Consider the following 14,908-nt stretch of genomic DNA (forward strand, 5'->3'; position numbering starts at 1 on the left):
CCTTCACTTCCTTCCTCATGTAGGTACTTATCCTCCCCAACGTTTTCTTATCCTCCAGGTGGCGCCCTCGGAGTTAGAGGAGGAGCTCTTGCAACATCCCAAGGTCAGGGAGGTGGGCGTAGTGGGGATCCCGCACGACAGGCTGGGGGAGGCACCGCGCGCCTTCGTCGTCACTTCGAGTCCGGCCACAGAGAAGGAGATACAAGAGTGAGTGTTCCATTGTTGTTGCTTTTTTCAAAGATTAATGAACGGTCGAGTCGGGCCGATTCCCTTGGACGGTTTAAATACATGAATATGCTACCCATAAATCAACTGACACGCAGTGGCTGTATATTCTTGTTTTTGTTTTTTTTTAATATACCTATACAAAACCAAATTAAGGGAGTTTACTTCTATACATGGTTACTACCTTTCCAGAGGGTTATTACTACCGCCACCACCACCACCCCTATTAATGTCCCCGCAGGTTCCTGGCGACACGCTTGGCCCCTCACAAGCAGCTGGCGGGCGGTGTGGTGTTCATCTCGGAGCTGCCCAAAAACCCCACAGGCAAGATCCTGCGGCGCCAGCTGAGGCAGCTCGGCTAAACATAAGAACATAAGAACATAGGAGTCTGCTAGAGGCCGGTAGGCCTGTACGAGGCAGCTCCTCTGAACCTAAGCTCCCGTGTAGCTCCCGTGTATCTAATCCCACCTAATATCGCTGTCCATGAATTTATCTAATCTATTTTTGAATGTGACAATTGTATTGGCACTCACCACATGACTGCTAAGCCTATTCCACTCATCCACCACCCTGTTTGTAAACCAATTTTTGCCTATGTCCCTGTTGAATCTGAATTTATCCAGTTTAAACCCATTACTTCGTGTCCTACCCGGTTCTCTTACCAATAAAACCTTATGAATGTCTCCCTTATTAAAGCCCTTCATCCATTTATAAACCTCGATCATGTCTCCACGCACCCTTCGCCTTGCTAGAGAATGCAAGTTTAACTGTTTGAGTCTTTCCTCGTATGGCAAGTTTCTCAACCCCTGAATCATCTTAGTCATCCTCCTCTGCACCGATTATAACATTTTGATATCCATTCTATAGTAAGGTGACCAGAACTGAACCGCATAATCAAGATGAGGTCTAACTAATGCTAAATATAGTTTGAGGAAGACTTCGGCGCTTCTGTTGCTTACGCTCCTTGAAATAAATCTCAGTACCCTATTTGCTCGATTTCTAGCTTGAATGCATTGTGCCCTTGGACGGAGATAAGGCTCACTAAGACCCCTAACATTTTCACAAGAGCGTCGTCACGTAGCGTTAACTACCGCAGCCTCAGAGATCTTCTCAGGAAGCATCTTCGCCGCTGCGGCGACCAGGGGGCTTCACAGCATTGATAATGGGATACAGTGACGAGCATGATGGAAGATGGAGCAGTACTTCAAAACGAGTTGTGTTTGTGAGCGTGATGCGAACATTGCGTACTAATTTTGGGAAGTATTAGATCGACCCGATGAACAGTAATACGTACCAGTGCTACTGTGGTGCTTCCTACTCCCTGTGAGGAACCTGAGACAAGATGGTTATACATTCCTGCTGTTTAGGACGTCTCACCATTTATTTCAAGTGCTTGTGACCAATGACAGGCAAATCATTACGACCGAACACAAACCTACGGCTCTCCTCTTCAACATATTGTGGCTCTACCTCACACTATATAAGTCAAGCCGTGGCTCAACCCGAACTATATAAAAGTATGTTATTAATTATATGGTATGCTATTTTGTACCAACAATAAACAAACTGTCAGAATACATCATTATATACCAAAATACAGAGGCAGTATTTCTATTAACTATTAACAAATCATGATGGTGGTGCTACAGTCGGATGGCTTGTTGATGGTTTGCTTTAAGTTAATGAAGCTTCGGTCCCAGACGAGCTGCTCCTGTGATAATGGGAATAAGTGACTTGGTAGTTTGTGTGGGGTGGAACTTCCATTACCCTTAACCAGATTCCCTATAGACTATGCAGACAGTGACTACCCGGAACATTTCCCCATTGATTGTGTTACCATTGATATATCTGGGACTGAATAAGAAGACATAGGTGGAGTATAGGTCTTTTTTATTATTATTATTTTTATTATTGTTATTCTGATATACATTGCCTTGTATTGCTTCGCTGGTCCTCCTTTTCTTGATTCTCTCTTCTGCTTATTCACATATTTTGCTTTTCAATTTCCTTAATAAATTCTACCCTATCTTCCTTTGGCCTTGGTAACGGCTCTTCTGTCACAAACATTTTTCACTATGGGTTCTGCTCCTGTATTTTAATTTCTCCTTTTCCATATTTCATTCAGCAGTTCTTTTTTTATCCTCAATGTCTTCTAGTTGCATAATCACACTCTGTCCTGCCTGGGGGTTGGGATGGCATGTTCCTCCCATCTCCCTTGCTGTTTACCTGCAACAATAAATTATCAATCAATCAATCTTTGCTGAATAAAAACTATGCTAGGATTATGTGAGCCATCCTGGTCATCACTACCCAGACCTGGACCAGAGCGCGAGGGTTCCCCACTTCCACGCCATGGCAACAACGAAGGTTAGCTGAATTTCGTCGATTTTTTACATAATTCTTAAGTGATTCAATGTTTTACCTGGATGACATGTTTCTTGAAGTCCCTGGCGTGTGTTCTTGTGTACGTGTGTCCTCAGAAACTCTTAAGATAGTCTAAAAATAAGGCTAATTAGAAGTCCTCGCCATGGCAACAGCGAAGGCTAGCTGAATTTCGTCGATTTTTGGCTTAATTCTAAAGTGATACAATGTTTTAGCTGGATGGCATGATTTTTTGCTCTTGGTGTGTGTGTTCTTGTGTATTTGTGTCCTCAGAAACTCTAAAATAGTCTAAAAATAAGGCTAATTAGAAGTCCTCCCCGTCATGGCAACAGCGAAGGTTAGCTGAATTTCGATTTTTTGGCTTAATTCTAAAGTAATTCTAAAGTGATACAATGTTTTAGCTGGATGGTATGATTTTTTAAGCCCTTGGGGTGTGTTTCCTTGTGTATTTGTGTCCTCAGAATGGTAAAAAGTCATGGGCTCTATTTGTCTAGTAAATAATGGCTCTTGGTCGTGGGTTTCCTTGAATATTTGTGAAAATTTTTTGGATAATTAAGCCTTATGTGTGTTATAATGCTTGTGTGTCCCTGAAAACCCAAATATCTCTTAGTGTATATAATATAAAGGTTGTAGGGTGTTATATAAAATCACACCTGTTGGTAATTTGAACCCACCTGGTAACGCCTTGGAAAAGAGAAGTGAGGACATCAGGACGCAGACAGCCAGGCAGGAGTTGTCGATAACAGATTAGGCAAGAGAAGCACGACTGAGATGGTACGGTCATGTATTAAGGATGGACAAAGATAATCCTGTAAAAGTGGCATAGAGGAGACTGGTGGAAGGGAGAAGATCGAGAGGAAGGGTATTATTCTAGTGTTTGCCCATACTCACCCCTCGTAACCAAAATTGGCAAGGGGGCATTTAAGACTGCAGGGAATGAGGCAGCTGGGTCTGGGCGAAATAAAATTATTGTTATTATTATACAAGAGTGGCCGACCCCAGTAGGGATTAAGGCAGAGAAGTAGAATTAACACCTTGTAGGGCCTCCTGTTTTATTCCTCACCTCTTGATTCCTGCACCTCATTCCAAAGTCAAAAACAAGGAATTACCCCTAGGCAGCACAGCAAATGAGTTAATTATTATGGTACATCTACCGGTACCCTTCAAAAAATGTAAGGTTAAACATAACCCGGGGTAAACTAATGCAGGATTCAGGTGAAGGGAGCCCAGGGTAGGTGCAAATATAAATTGGATCAACTCGATTTGGAAGAAGTTCTGGTAAAAATTGTCATTAATCTATCGGGTTAAGTTAAGTGATTACTGCTTCACACTTACCAAATAAATAGCTTCAGAACTGCATAGAACATTTGATGTACTTCACATCTATAAAGGTTTTATGGTACGGTCAATCTTAGTTACCACACAGACCAGATAGGCCTTGGAAATTCTAAAACAATTGGGTAGTTTAGCTCTGCCACCTCAAAATACCACATATGCCTTCATTTTATGGTTATGCCAGAGCTGCACCAGTAGATTGTTTAGTTTGAGAGATATGGGTTGATTCATACACCGAATCTTAAGTTGACAGGTTTTTCATGATTTTCTACCTCCATGTCTTTTTTTTTTCCTCAGCCCATCCTGTACTCCTACTTCCGCAGCTCCTGTTCCTGGCGGGTCCGAATAGGTGAGTGTTGGACCCACATTCTCCACCATATTAGGGCTTATACACACACACACACTCCAATTTAATAAGGGTTTTGTAGAAGTTCCAGCTATTTCCATGGGTAATTTTATGAGCCTGGTGATAGTTTGACAAGCCTCCTGCACCATGAATGTGAAAAAACACTTAAGAGAACCCGACTAATCTCCTTTGTGGACTATGGATATATTTGTTAAGAGAACCGAGAGCGACTTGAGAATACAGACCTTGGATGCACACTCTTACACTACCTCACATTTGGTTATGCTACTGTAAACTGATTTTTGGATAAGGATGTGATTCCATTTTCCTTCTCTGTTGTTAATTACATGCACTACTCATTAATCCAGTAGCAGCGACGGGCCAAATTTGTGGCTTTACCATGTAGCAGCAACGGGCCAAATTCATGCCATGATATAAACCCAAAAAAATAGATGATACATAAACTGATCACAAATACTTTGGTATATATTATGAAATGGTTTGTGTGAGTGATGATTTTTTCTCATTTTTCTCGCTTAGAGGGACCATTAGAAACATGATCCCCTCTGCTACCGGGTTAGATATAAGGTATGGGGTTAGTTTGAATGCTGCACTGGCTATCTCCAAAGAAAAAAAAGGACTGGAAAGGGGAATAGCAGAACAAATACCTCGCCACACTTTTATATTCTGTAGATCACACACACACACACACACACACACACACACAGGACACAAAAATTAAGATGCCAACCTGAAACTTTTCTCTCCCTGATTCTGATTCTAGTTTTGGCCCACAAGAACATTGATTATGAGTACCGGCCAATCCACCTGCTCAATAAGGAACAGGTAAGGGTGTTCATTCCTTGGACTAACCCTTCGAATATTCCCTATTTGCTACCTTGCCTTAAAACCTGAGATGTGTGTCACTCTCTGCTTCTGGGTATAACTTCATAGGACTTCCCTTCGGTTTGGTCAGTTCTTTGTTATGCGACTTACTCATCTTACATTTAATCTATTCATTTTATTTTGAAAGGCTCCATCAGTACTTGCATGTGTCACCCTACTAACTAGAGTAATAACCTGACGGGGAACTAAATAATGGTACCTCTTGTATCGTTGTTTGTTGGATATAATAAAAATGCTAACCGAAGTAATAACCAAGTATGAGACAAATATGATGATTCCCAGGTATAGTCGTAGGGTCGTGTAATGGTGAGTGTGAGTGGAGGGACGTTGGATAGCCACTCAGGTCACCCGGCAACCACACTGATGAAATGTCTGGAGTGAAGGGGTGGTGGGTGGCATGTAGTGTGATGGATCAACTTTCACTTACTGGTAGCTCTAACCCATAATGAGCAGTCTAGCATGTTCTCGGCCCTCCAGTGTGTTGGTAGGGTGAGGTGGGTTGGCAACACAAGTGGAAGGGGGTTGTATAGTGACTCGGATCAAGGTCTAATGGCATCCATCATTGGAAAGATTTCAAGTCCTAGGGAGAGAGAGAATGTTGGGTAAGGCAGAGGAGGAATGGGGCAAGATATGGGTGGAAATAGAAGGGTATAAAGGAGGTAATGTGAGGAAATGAAAAAGATTGAACAGGAAGGAAGGTAAGGTAAAGAATGAATGCAAACGTATAAAAAAACATGGATGAGAAAATAACTATACATTACATTCTTCCTCTACCAATGTATTCAGTGTACTATCTTAATCCTTGGCTTCTCTTTAGGTGAGTGATGAGTACACCAAGCTGAATCCCTTAGGTCAGGTCCCAGCAATGATCGTCGGTGACAAGACTCTAACCCAGTCGGTGAGTCTCATCATTCAGTCAGCATCTATCAAAGTCTTGCCACTCATACATGTTATTCCACTCCATTCATCTGCCTCATCCTTGTTCTCCGTCTCTCCCCTTCATCCTCTACCTCACCCTTATACATTTCTCACTGCCAAACGACAACACAGAAAAATATAAATAAAAGTCTAATACATACTGTTCCTATAAAAATTACACATTAAGTTGTAGCAGAATTTCTAGGTAGTAAGGTAATAGTTGATGGTGGTTATTTGATATGAATGGAGGCCTCACCTTTTGCAGTTATTAATTAATAAAACTTACATATCATTTTTTTACTTGTCATGCCTTTTCTTCTCAGCTAACATTTCTGTTTTGATCTACATGTCTACACCCCAGTGTATTTATTAATTCTTCTCTGTCAACACTTCTCAGCTTGCTTTACAGCTTACCAATTAGGATGCCAGCTCTTCTCAGCTTACGCACCTCCTCTCCTCAGATCAGCATCATGGAGTACCTGGAGGAGGCATACCCTCAGAACCCTCTTCTGCCCAAGGAACCTCTGCTCAGGGCCAAGGCAAGTGTTGCCCAAACTGGCAGCTACATTTAAGGCTCTTGCTAAATATGTGACTGTGTTCTTGCCGAGTTAACTGGGAGAACATATCATCACCACACTCCACAAGGAAAGAAAAATAAATAAATAAAATCACTTACAGAGCAAAATTGAATGAAATGCAGATATTTGAAGTTAATTCCTCAGATACACCAAAAGTTTGTCTGAATTCTACTGTTGGAAAAATCTCTCATCCAAACTTGATAGAAATGTTTACTGGCCCTCAGATTAGTAGGGCTACTGTTTGTTTCTTCTTTTTATTTTGATGTCTCCACTTTGAAGGTTCGTGAGATCTGTGAGGTGATTGGCTCAGGCATCCAGCCCCTGCAGAACCTGTCAGTGTTGCAGAAGATTGGGGATGGAAAAATGGACTGGGGCCATTTTTATATAAATAAAGGATTCACTGGTGAGTGGATATTCTGGCATACCAAAGTGGCAGCCGACGTGTCTGATTTATTGTAATGAGTGATACTGTATTGCCTTAGGACATTGTCAAGATGGAAAATAGACTTTGTATTAAATAAATCCACCTACACAAATATACAAGTTAAAGGAACTATGAGAGACTAGTCACTATACATATAGCAGCTCATGAGAACCAAATGCTCTTTACATACCCTTCCAATCTGAAATTCTATTCAACCTCCATTTGAAATTTGAAATTATCTAAACGACTTTCTAATACCGAGAAAAAAAAATGTGTACTAGTTGATTTGTTTATGCTCCTCTTGAGCCAACATGAATTGTACTGTTTAGGACACATTTTAAGTTTAACTGGTGTATAATTTTTACTCCTGTATTTCCCAGCCCTGGAGCAGCTGCTGGCCGGCTGTGCAGGAAAGTACTCAGTGGGGGATCAGCTGACACTCGCCGACTGCTGTCTTGTGCCTCAGGTTTACAACGCCAACAGGTGACACTTGAAAACAGTATTATTTCTTTGTTATAAATGTTAACCCTCAAGGTGATGCCAAGTAACACATCTCAGTCTTCTCTGCCATGAACACTACATTGAGGAAGTTCTGAACCACTCTAAAAACTACCCAAAGGCTAGGTGAGGTAGCCACACAAGGGTGCACAAGTTTAAGAGGAGACTACAAGTGGCCAAGTGGCCATTCAGTGTTAATGTGATATTCACTTTGCCAGAAGCATTAGAAAAGCTTGAGATAAAAATCAAGGATTTCCAGGAAGTATTAGGCAAACTTCGGATTGTCTAAACTTTGTAATAATGGAGAAAAAAAGTGTACTGTAGTGAAACCAGATTGGCGAGATCGTTTTTTCCGTTGGCTCCCGCTGGTCCTTTCCTCCCCACCACACATTCCCAACACAACACCTATCTCTTCCTCTCACATACTAGCTATAAGTAACACATGAGAGGAATAGATAGGTGTTGGGACTGTGTGGCAGAGAGGCAGGGAGGAAAGGACTGAAGGAGCCAACACAAAACTAATCTTGCCAATCTGGTTTCACTATAGTTGCTTCATTTATGCCACTGGAGGTAACATGAGCCAAACTGTTTAGGATACATTTTAACATATTCCTTGTGCTTCAGGTTCAAGGTGGACATGTCCCAGTTCCCCACCATCAGCCGGATCCATGAGGCACTCGCTAGCCTGGAGTCTTTCAAGGCTGCCCATCCGTCCACACAACCTGACTGCCCGGAGGACCTCAAATAATGGTGTATTGTAATGTAAGTTGCTGAGATATTTGTTCACCAGAAGGATGAAAGTGGGTAGTGCCATTTAGATGAGGAAGCCTGACAAGGGTTAGATCTATTGAGTGTACACCTACTGGTTCAGAATGAGCAATGGTACCCAACTTTCGAGGGTAGTTTACCAAGGGGTGGAAATAGTTCAAAAGGCTGTGTAAATAGAGCTGGGGACTTCTATCATGACCCCTCCCTAGAGGTGCATTCACCCAAAAAAATAAGGGCATTAGTTATAGATAATTTTATTAGTCATAGAAAGGGATGATTCAATTGGCATAATTTTAATGTCAATGTCATTACATACACAACACAAAACTCCAGCTCTACTTCTTCTCTTGCTGCAGTGCCTTAGCTACGTACAGTTTCCCTAAAGACTGACTGCAAAACTGAGATATCTGTTTGCAGTAGTTGTAAATCTGTCCCGAGGTTATCATGGCATCCAGCCTCGGCAACGGGGCAATAGGCTTAAACTGCTTGCTGATGTCTTCTTCAGGCAGCGCAGGCTCACCCCGGGCCTGTCGCTGGGCATTCTCGGCAGCCTGTGAGATAGAGGTACACAGACCAATGTTAGGGCAGACAAGTAGTTAGAATCCACAGTTACATATCTAGTGAAGGCTAAGTTGTAACATAAGTAAACTGATGTTAAAATTCCCACTAATAGTTGAAGTGCAAATTTTGTCTTGAAAGCTTTTTAAAAAGAACTTAAGTGGTGTGTAATAATGTTGGATGTGAACAGTTTTTGCTGGTGTGTGAAGTGTGGAAGCAATGTTCAATATACTACACATTCAGTCTTTGGTATCAGTCATTACTGCTGGTATCAAAGCTCTTGGAGTGTATTGAACATCCCTTACACACATCAGACACTAGCAAAATGTTCACATCCAACATATAAACTGCCTGAGAACACTTTGAGGGCATAATCATGAAAGGCAACACTCTCTCTCTCTCTCTCTCTCTCTCTCTCTCTCTCTCTCTCTCTCTCTCTCTCTCTCTCTCTCTCTCAGGGACCACAGGATGTCACCCCACAGTATGTTAACAAACCCCAGACACATACCCCCCTAGCCACATCAAACTGTGGACTCCGAAAGGTACTGGCCTAGGTTGGTGACATCAAAAGAGTAGGGGAATTTTCAGTGCATTGAATACTCATACCCAATATTCAGGAAAACAGAGCCTACTACTGTGTTTGTGATAGATTGCTGCCTATCATAAGCATAAATTAATTAGTTAGAACAGAAGTGACCGAAGGGCATGTGGCGGCATAGAGCTCGTAGCTTAGAATCACTCCCGACATGAACAGGCCCTTAAATACACACACACACACACACACAATCTCTCTCTCTCAATCCACAGTTCCGATTTCTTTCACTGTCTATCCCTCTCTAGATATCCCTATCCCTATGATGCCGGAAGCTGACTATACACCACGAATGTCTCTTACTTCCAGGTGAAGAATGGACTACTCGTAAGGACCATACCACTCTGCCCCCTCCCTGGCTACATTCCAAGACACTGAGTATTAAGAAATAATGGTTGTGAATAGCTGAATAAAATAAAGTGCAATATGCTTAGGAGATCCATTCCTGAGCCTAAAGGATGATTTGAGTAATTTTTTACATCCTAATGATATTAATGTTTATACAGTTGAAATAATAAATACCATACTCCATGCGCTTTAGTTTTCCTGACCTCTAAAAAAATGGACCTATGCAAACCTTAAAAACTAGCAGCACCATGTCACGTGACACCCTAGGAGCAAATTACAGGGCCAATGATGTATGTTCAGGGAAGGAAAAACATGCTGAAATAATGAAATTTCAACCAGTAATGCTATAGTTACTTGAAACTTTAGCGGACTTAGAATACATTTGCCAGTTAGTACTGATCATTCCAGTTTGTACTCATATAAGAAAGAAAAAGAGGTTATTCTGGAGAACTTGAGGCATAAAAATCTTGTCAATACAGTTAACGTTCCTGCCATTCCCGTACCTCTGCTCATCTTTACCAAGTAGTTTTATTCCCTAATTTTTGCACTATACTTGGAATGGTGTATATGAATTGGCAAAACTATCCCCTTTTCTACAGTAAAGGAAGCAATTCAAGGACCAAAATGAAAACGGGAAAACAAAAAAGCCTGATGGTGCTGCTCCTGCAAATAGTTGACGGAGTGACCAAAAGAGTCAAAATCAGCTGGAGAGGTGTCACGATACTCCCCTCTTGAAAACACTGAAGTTGTAGCCAAGATGGAATGCACAAAGGCACAGAGGTAATATACAGAAAAAGGAAAGGACAGAGGTAAAATACAAAGGAAGATAGGTAAAAGACAAAAGAAAGTACAGATAAAATACGGAAATGGAAGCCACAGAGGTAAAAGAACACTCACTCTTTTCTGCATGAATTTGTGCTTGTCCTGCAACTGCTTGGCATTCTGGCGCTGGAAGTTGTTGAATTTGTTGGCCTCCTGGCTGAGGTCGTCCACGTTCTCCATGAGGCAACGCAACTGGCGGTCCAGCGTCGACATGGTGCCAAGGTCCAGAAACTGCTTCCCCTCACTCCCGGGCATCAACTGGAGGCCATTACACCATTAAAAATAACACTTACAATCATAGCATTCACAGCCATTACTCACACTACCACGCACACACTAAACACTACTCAAAACCATTGTTTGAACCTATTATCCACAGCTATATAATCTATCAAGCTCCTCTCATTTATCATCTGCAGGCTATTGTTACACCATTAAAAATTCCACTCAGAACCGTTGGGTCTAATACATCCTGCTTCAACCTATTATCCACAGCTATGTAATCTATCAAGCTCTTCTCATTCCCTCTTTCCCAAATATGCTTGTGAAATAACTTGTGCTGAAAGGTGTTTGACAAGAATAGACCTCTCTCAGCTTGAATATCCACAGTATATTGACTTATGAAGAAACGCACTAAAAGGAAGGTCTATTGTACCTGACTAAATGTACTACCTAAAAGAGTTTTGTGAGTAGGAAAATCCTTAAAAAGAAACACACTATATAGAAGTATGGAAGGTCTGGTGAGGGAAAGAGCAGTGAAGGGCAAACAGGTAGTAGGTGCAATGGAGAGTTATGAAAGAAAGAAGTGTGAGCATGGAGGTAAAGTGGGGAATAAGGAACAGTATCATCCTGCCAACTCTGTTGAGTGCATCAAACGTGGACATGGAATGCAGCACAGAAATCAAGAATACGTGCAGTGGAAAAGAGTTAGATATATAAGAGGTGCATGTGGTTTCAGGATGGGATGGAGAAAGTTATGAAAACGTGTATGAGAGGTTTGGTATGGGTGTGACAGCGAAAGGAGTGGATTGTGGAGTGGTCGAGCGGGTGAAGCATGGTGCACTGAGATGGTTTGAACACGTGATGAGAATTGGTAGGAATGAATTTGTGGAGTGTATGAGGCAAGGACTGAGGGTCGGGGGTGTCAGGGGAAGGCCACCTGTGAAGTGGATCAGTAGGGTGAGTGATTACTGGAGCAAGAGAGTTGGAAGTAGCAGGACTGAGTGTGCAAGTAGCAGGATTGAGTGTGCTGATAGGGAGTGCCAGAACAGGGAGGTGGAGACACTTCTGCCACGGGCACCCCATGAAGAAAAGTTTCCGTGAGGGAGCAGGGCGTTGGAGATAGATAGATATTAGATAGATAGTTTACCTATCTAAACTAACCTCAAAGAGTTCTGTGAGGAGGGTATTCACAAGGTGGGAGTTCTTGATGACGAGGCGGATCTCCTGGAAGAGGGACTCAAAGCCGAGGCGTCCCTTCTTGAGGGCCTCGGGGGTGTAGTCACGCTCCTGCACAATGCTGATGGCCTCGGGGGTCAGTCGGTAAGCCTTGATGGACAGGAATCCTCGTGCTGTCTTTATGGGGTCTGTAACAAGGGCTCAAGTTGATTTGCGAAATTTTTTGTTTTTGGAAATGTAGTTAGCTACTGTACATGGTCAGCCAGTAAGTAAGTCTTGATAGACAAAACCCTACATGCTGTCCTGATGGAATTCTGAACAATGATGGAGTTACTATTCTGAATTTTTGGCTATAGAAGTGTGATTACTTAATATAGACAAGATCAGCCACTAGGCCTTTATGGACAGAAACCTACTATAACAATGAAGTTACTAAAGTTTTGGGGGGTTGCAGAAGAGTAATCATTTAGCAAGGATCAATAATTAAGCCGACAAGAAACAAAAAGCTGTCTTGAGGAGTCTGGAACAAAAACAATGTACCAACTGTACAAAACTTTGAATTATGGAATTGTGGTTACTGAATGCTCATTTGTATTATGAAAACCCATTCAACACCACCGCATGCTGAAACATACCATAGATGAGGACAACTGACTCCTCGATGCTGGTCTGGTAGGAGAACTGGGACTCAAGCAACTGTGTGGTGATGAAGTTGCCCAGCTGGGTGCTCTGGTACCAGCCCACACTCAGGTGGTCCACGTTCACCTTACGGAGGTGGCGCATCATCTCCAGCTGGTAGTCCTCTGCAAGGGAGAGTGCGTTTGTGTTATACTCTTGACTCCCACTGGTATTAACAGTAATTTAGTGCTAATTCAATAGACCTTCTTGCCTATCACTTTTGATTCACATAATTGGACAAAAACTTTAAAATGGAATAATATCACAATCTACAATCTTTTCCTTAATAACTAGGCACTTTGTACATTTTCTCCCAACACTAACCTGTAATACCTGTACACTGAAATACAAACAAAAAAGTTTCTGTATTCCCAAGGAAATTCCAATACTAGAACAACTCACCCTCGTCCACATCATCGGCATGGCGGGGGAAGGGGAAGCAGTTGGTGATCTCAAGGCGTTCATCCACCACCAAGCCAAGCAGCACCCCTTGGGCCACTTCCGTGTTGCCGGCACCCTCCTCATGGCAGTGCTTGATGATCTTCATGAGGGCCTGTTGAGAGATGTGAAATTGTTACTAGAATATATTTTTTTATTCTGCATTACTTTCCTTCAACATCCTGGCTAGTCTTATACAACGCAATATTCCTCCCATCGAGAAATGCATGCATGCATGACACAATTCCAAGACATAACATTGGTGAGTAGTTGCTCACCTACACTGACTGACTCAGCTCAACTTGTATACACTGATAAGACAAGGAGCTACATATGGCACACATCTCTACCCATTTTCTTCTGCATCATGAACATAAAGAAACATTCATGGGGATGTGTTTAACCTTTTTTTTGCCTTTATAAATGACTGATGTAAGAGAAGGGAGCGTCTATACCAACCCTTGCTTCCCTGACCACCCCAACGGCTTCTTGTTTCTATGTGGAGGCGAAATAATGGTGCAGGCGGGAGTCTGGGATCATAATAAATACTCTCCCTAGCAAATACATATCAATTTTCCCTTCCCTTCCCTGACCATCCCCACAGCTTCTCTTGTTTCTATGTGGAGGCGAAATAACGGTACGGGCGGGAGTCTGGGATGATAATAAAAACTCTCCCTAGCAAATATATCATTTTTTTCCTTCCTTCCCTGACCATCCCCACAGCTTCTTTTGTTTCTATGTGGAGGCGAAAAAACAATACGGGCGGGAGTCTGGGATGATAATAAAAACTCTCCCTAGCAAATATATATCAATTTTCCCTTTCCTTCCCTGACCATCCCCACAGCTTCTGAGTCTGGGATGATAATAAAAACTCTCCCTAGCAAATATATATCAATTTTCCCTTTCCTTCCCTGACCATCCCCACAGCTTCTCTAGTTTCTCTGTGGAGGCGAAAAAACGGTGCAGGCGGGTGTCTGGGATGATAATAAAAACTCTCCCTAGCAAATACATATCAATTTTCCCTTTCCTTCCCAGACCACCCCAACGGCTTCTCTTGTTTCTATGTGGAGGCGAAAAAACGGTGCGGGCGGGAGTCTGGGATGATAAAAACTCTCCCTAGCAAATATATATCAATTTTCCCTTTCCTTCCCAGACCACCCCAACAGCTTCTCTTGTTTCTATGTGGAGGCGAAAAAACGGTGCGGGCGGGAGTCTGGGATGATAATAAAAACTCTCCCTAGCAGATACATCAATTTCCCCATGATAAAGACCCGCCAGGAAACGCCACAACGCATAAGTGAAGGAACAGACGGAAAATACACGGTTCCCCTTGCCATGCCGCACCCCGCCCGCCGACACACACACCCTTATATAAGCCAACCTAGGCCTCCCATTGACATTTTCTTTAGTATATTAGATTCACGATTATACTGCATTAATTTCTACGCACTCACCAGGCCCTCCAGCTGCACCACGTTGATGTTACACCGGCCATTCTCCGCCTCCCGCTTGCCACGTCCGGAAGACATGTTGGATTGTTTACAAGGAGGAGCAGGGAGAAGCGAGACATGGACACCAAAGCTTTTCATTTACTCTTATTTCCTCGTTTTCCGGTCTCTAAACTTAATATTCATCTTACGGAATTCATGCGAGGCTTAGAATTTATTAGTCATAAGGATATTCAATTTGTGGCA

The 14,908-nt window shown here is 42.4% G+C and overlaps 3 protein-coding genes across 13 annotated transcripts in view; 2 read left to right on the plus strand and 1 right to left on the minus strand.

Annotated features, from left to right (window-relative positions):
- LOC126999811 (uncharacterized) overlaps positions 1 to 908 on the plus strand; it is a 30,664-nt gene extending 29,756 nt beyond the window's left edge. For all 9 annotated transcript variants that reach the window (XM_050862815.1, XM_050862812.1, XM_050862811.1 and 6 more), the window contains 2 exons: positions 59 to 207; positions 467 to 908. In XM_050862815.1, coding sequence (XP_050718772.1) covers positions 59 to 207; positions 467 to 587 — 270 coding nt within the window. In that variant the 3' untranslated portion in view covers positions 588 to 908. The remainder of the gene's footprint in view (positions 1 to 58; positions 208 to 466) is intronic.
- A 1,579-nt stretch (positions 909 to 2,487) lies between these two features.
- Positions 2,488 to 10,063, plus strand: LOC126999813 (maleylacetoacetate isomerase-like). Of its 3 annotated transcripts, none has more exons than XM_050862819.1 (9): positions 2,488 to 2,592; positions 4,240 to 4,291; positions 5,073 to 5,134; positions 6,012 to 6,092; positions 6,574 to 6,651; positions 6,970 to 7,093; positions 7,495 to 7,597; positions 8,237 to 8,374; positions 9,840 to 10,063. In XM_050862819.1, the coding sequence occupies exons 1-8, from the start codon at positions 2,578 to 2,580 to the stop codon at positions 8,358 to 8,360; spliced, it is 639 nt and encodes a 212-aa protein (XP_050718776.1). In that variant the 5' UTR covers positions 2,488 to 2,577; the 3' UTR covers positions 8,361 to 8,374; positions 9,840 to 10,063. The 3 variants fall into 3 exon arrangements, with proteins under 3 accessions (XP_050718776.1, XP_050718777.1, XP_050718778.1); XM_050862820.1 differs by lacking the exon at positions 2,488 to 2,592 and adding an exon at positions 2,915 to 2,944; XM_050862821.1 differs by lacking the exon at positions 2,488 to 2,592 and adding an exon at positions 3,300 to 3,381.
- LOC126999812 (eukaryotic translation initiation factor 3 subunit H-like) lies at positions 8,619 to 14,827 on the minus strand. The gene is made up of 6 exons (XM_050862818.1): positions 14,669 to 14,827; positions 13,179 to 13,329; positions 12,734 to 12,901; positions 12,084 to 12,286; positions 10,776 to 10,958; positions 8,619 to 8,931 (listed from the first exon to the last, which is right to left on the minus strand). Exons 1-6 carry the CDS (start codon positions 14,801 to 14,803, stop codon positions 8,716 to 8,718), a joined length of 1,056 nt encoding a protein of 351 aa, XP_050718775.1. The 5' UTR covers positions 14,804 to 14,827; the 3' UTR covers positions 8,619 to 8,715.
- Positions 14,828 to 14,908: the final 81 nt, after the last annotated feature.

This window comes from Eriocheir sinensis, chromosome 17 (genome assembly GCF_024679095.1).
Source record: "Eriocheir sinensis breed Jianghai 21 chromosome 17, ASM2467909v1, whole genome shotgun sequence".
NCBI lineage: Eukaryota > Metazoa > Arthropoda > Malacostraca > Decapoda > Varunidae > Eriocheir > Eriocheir sinensis.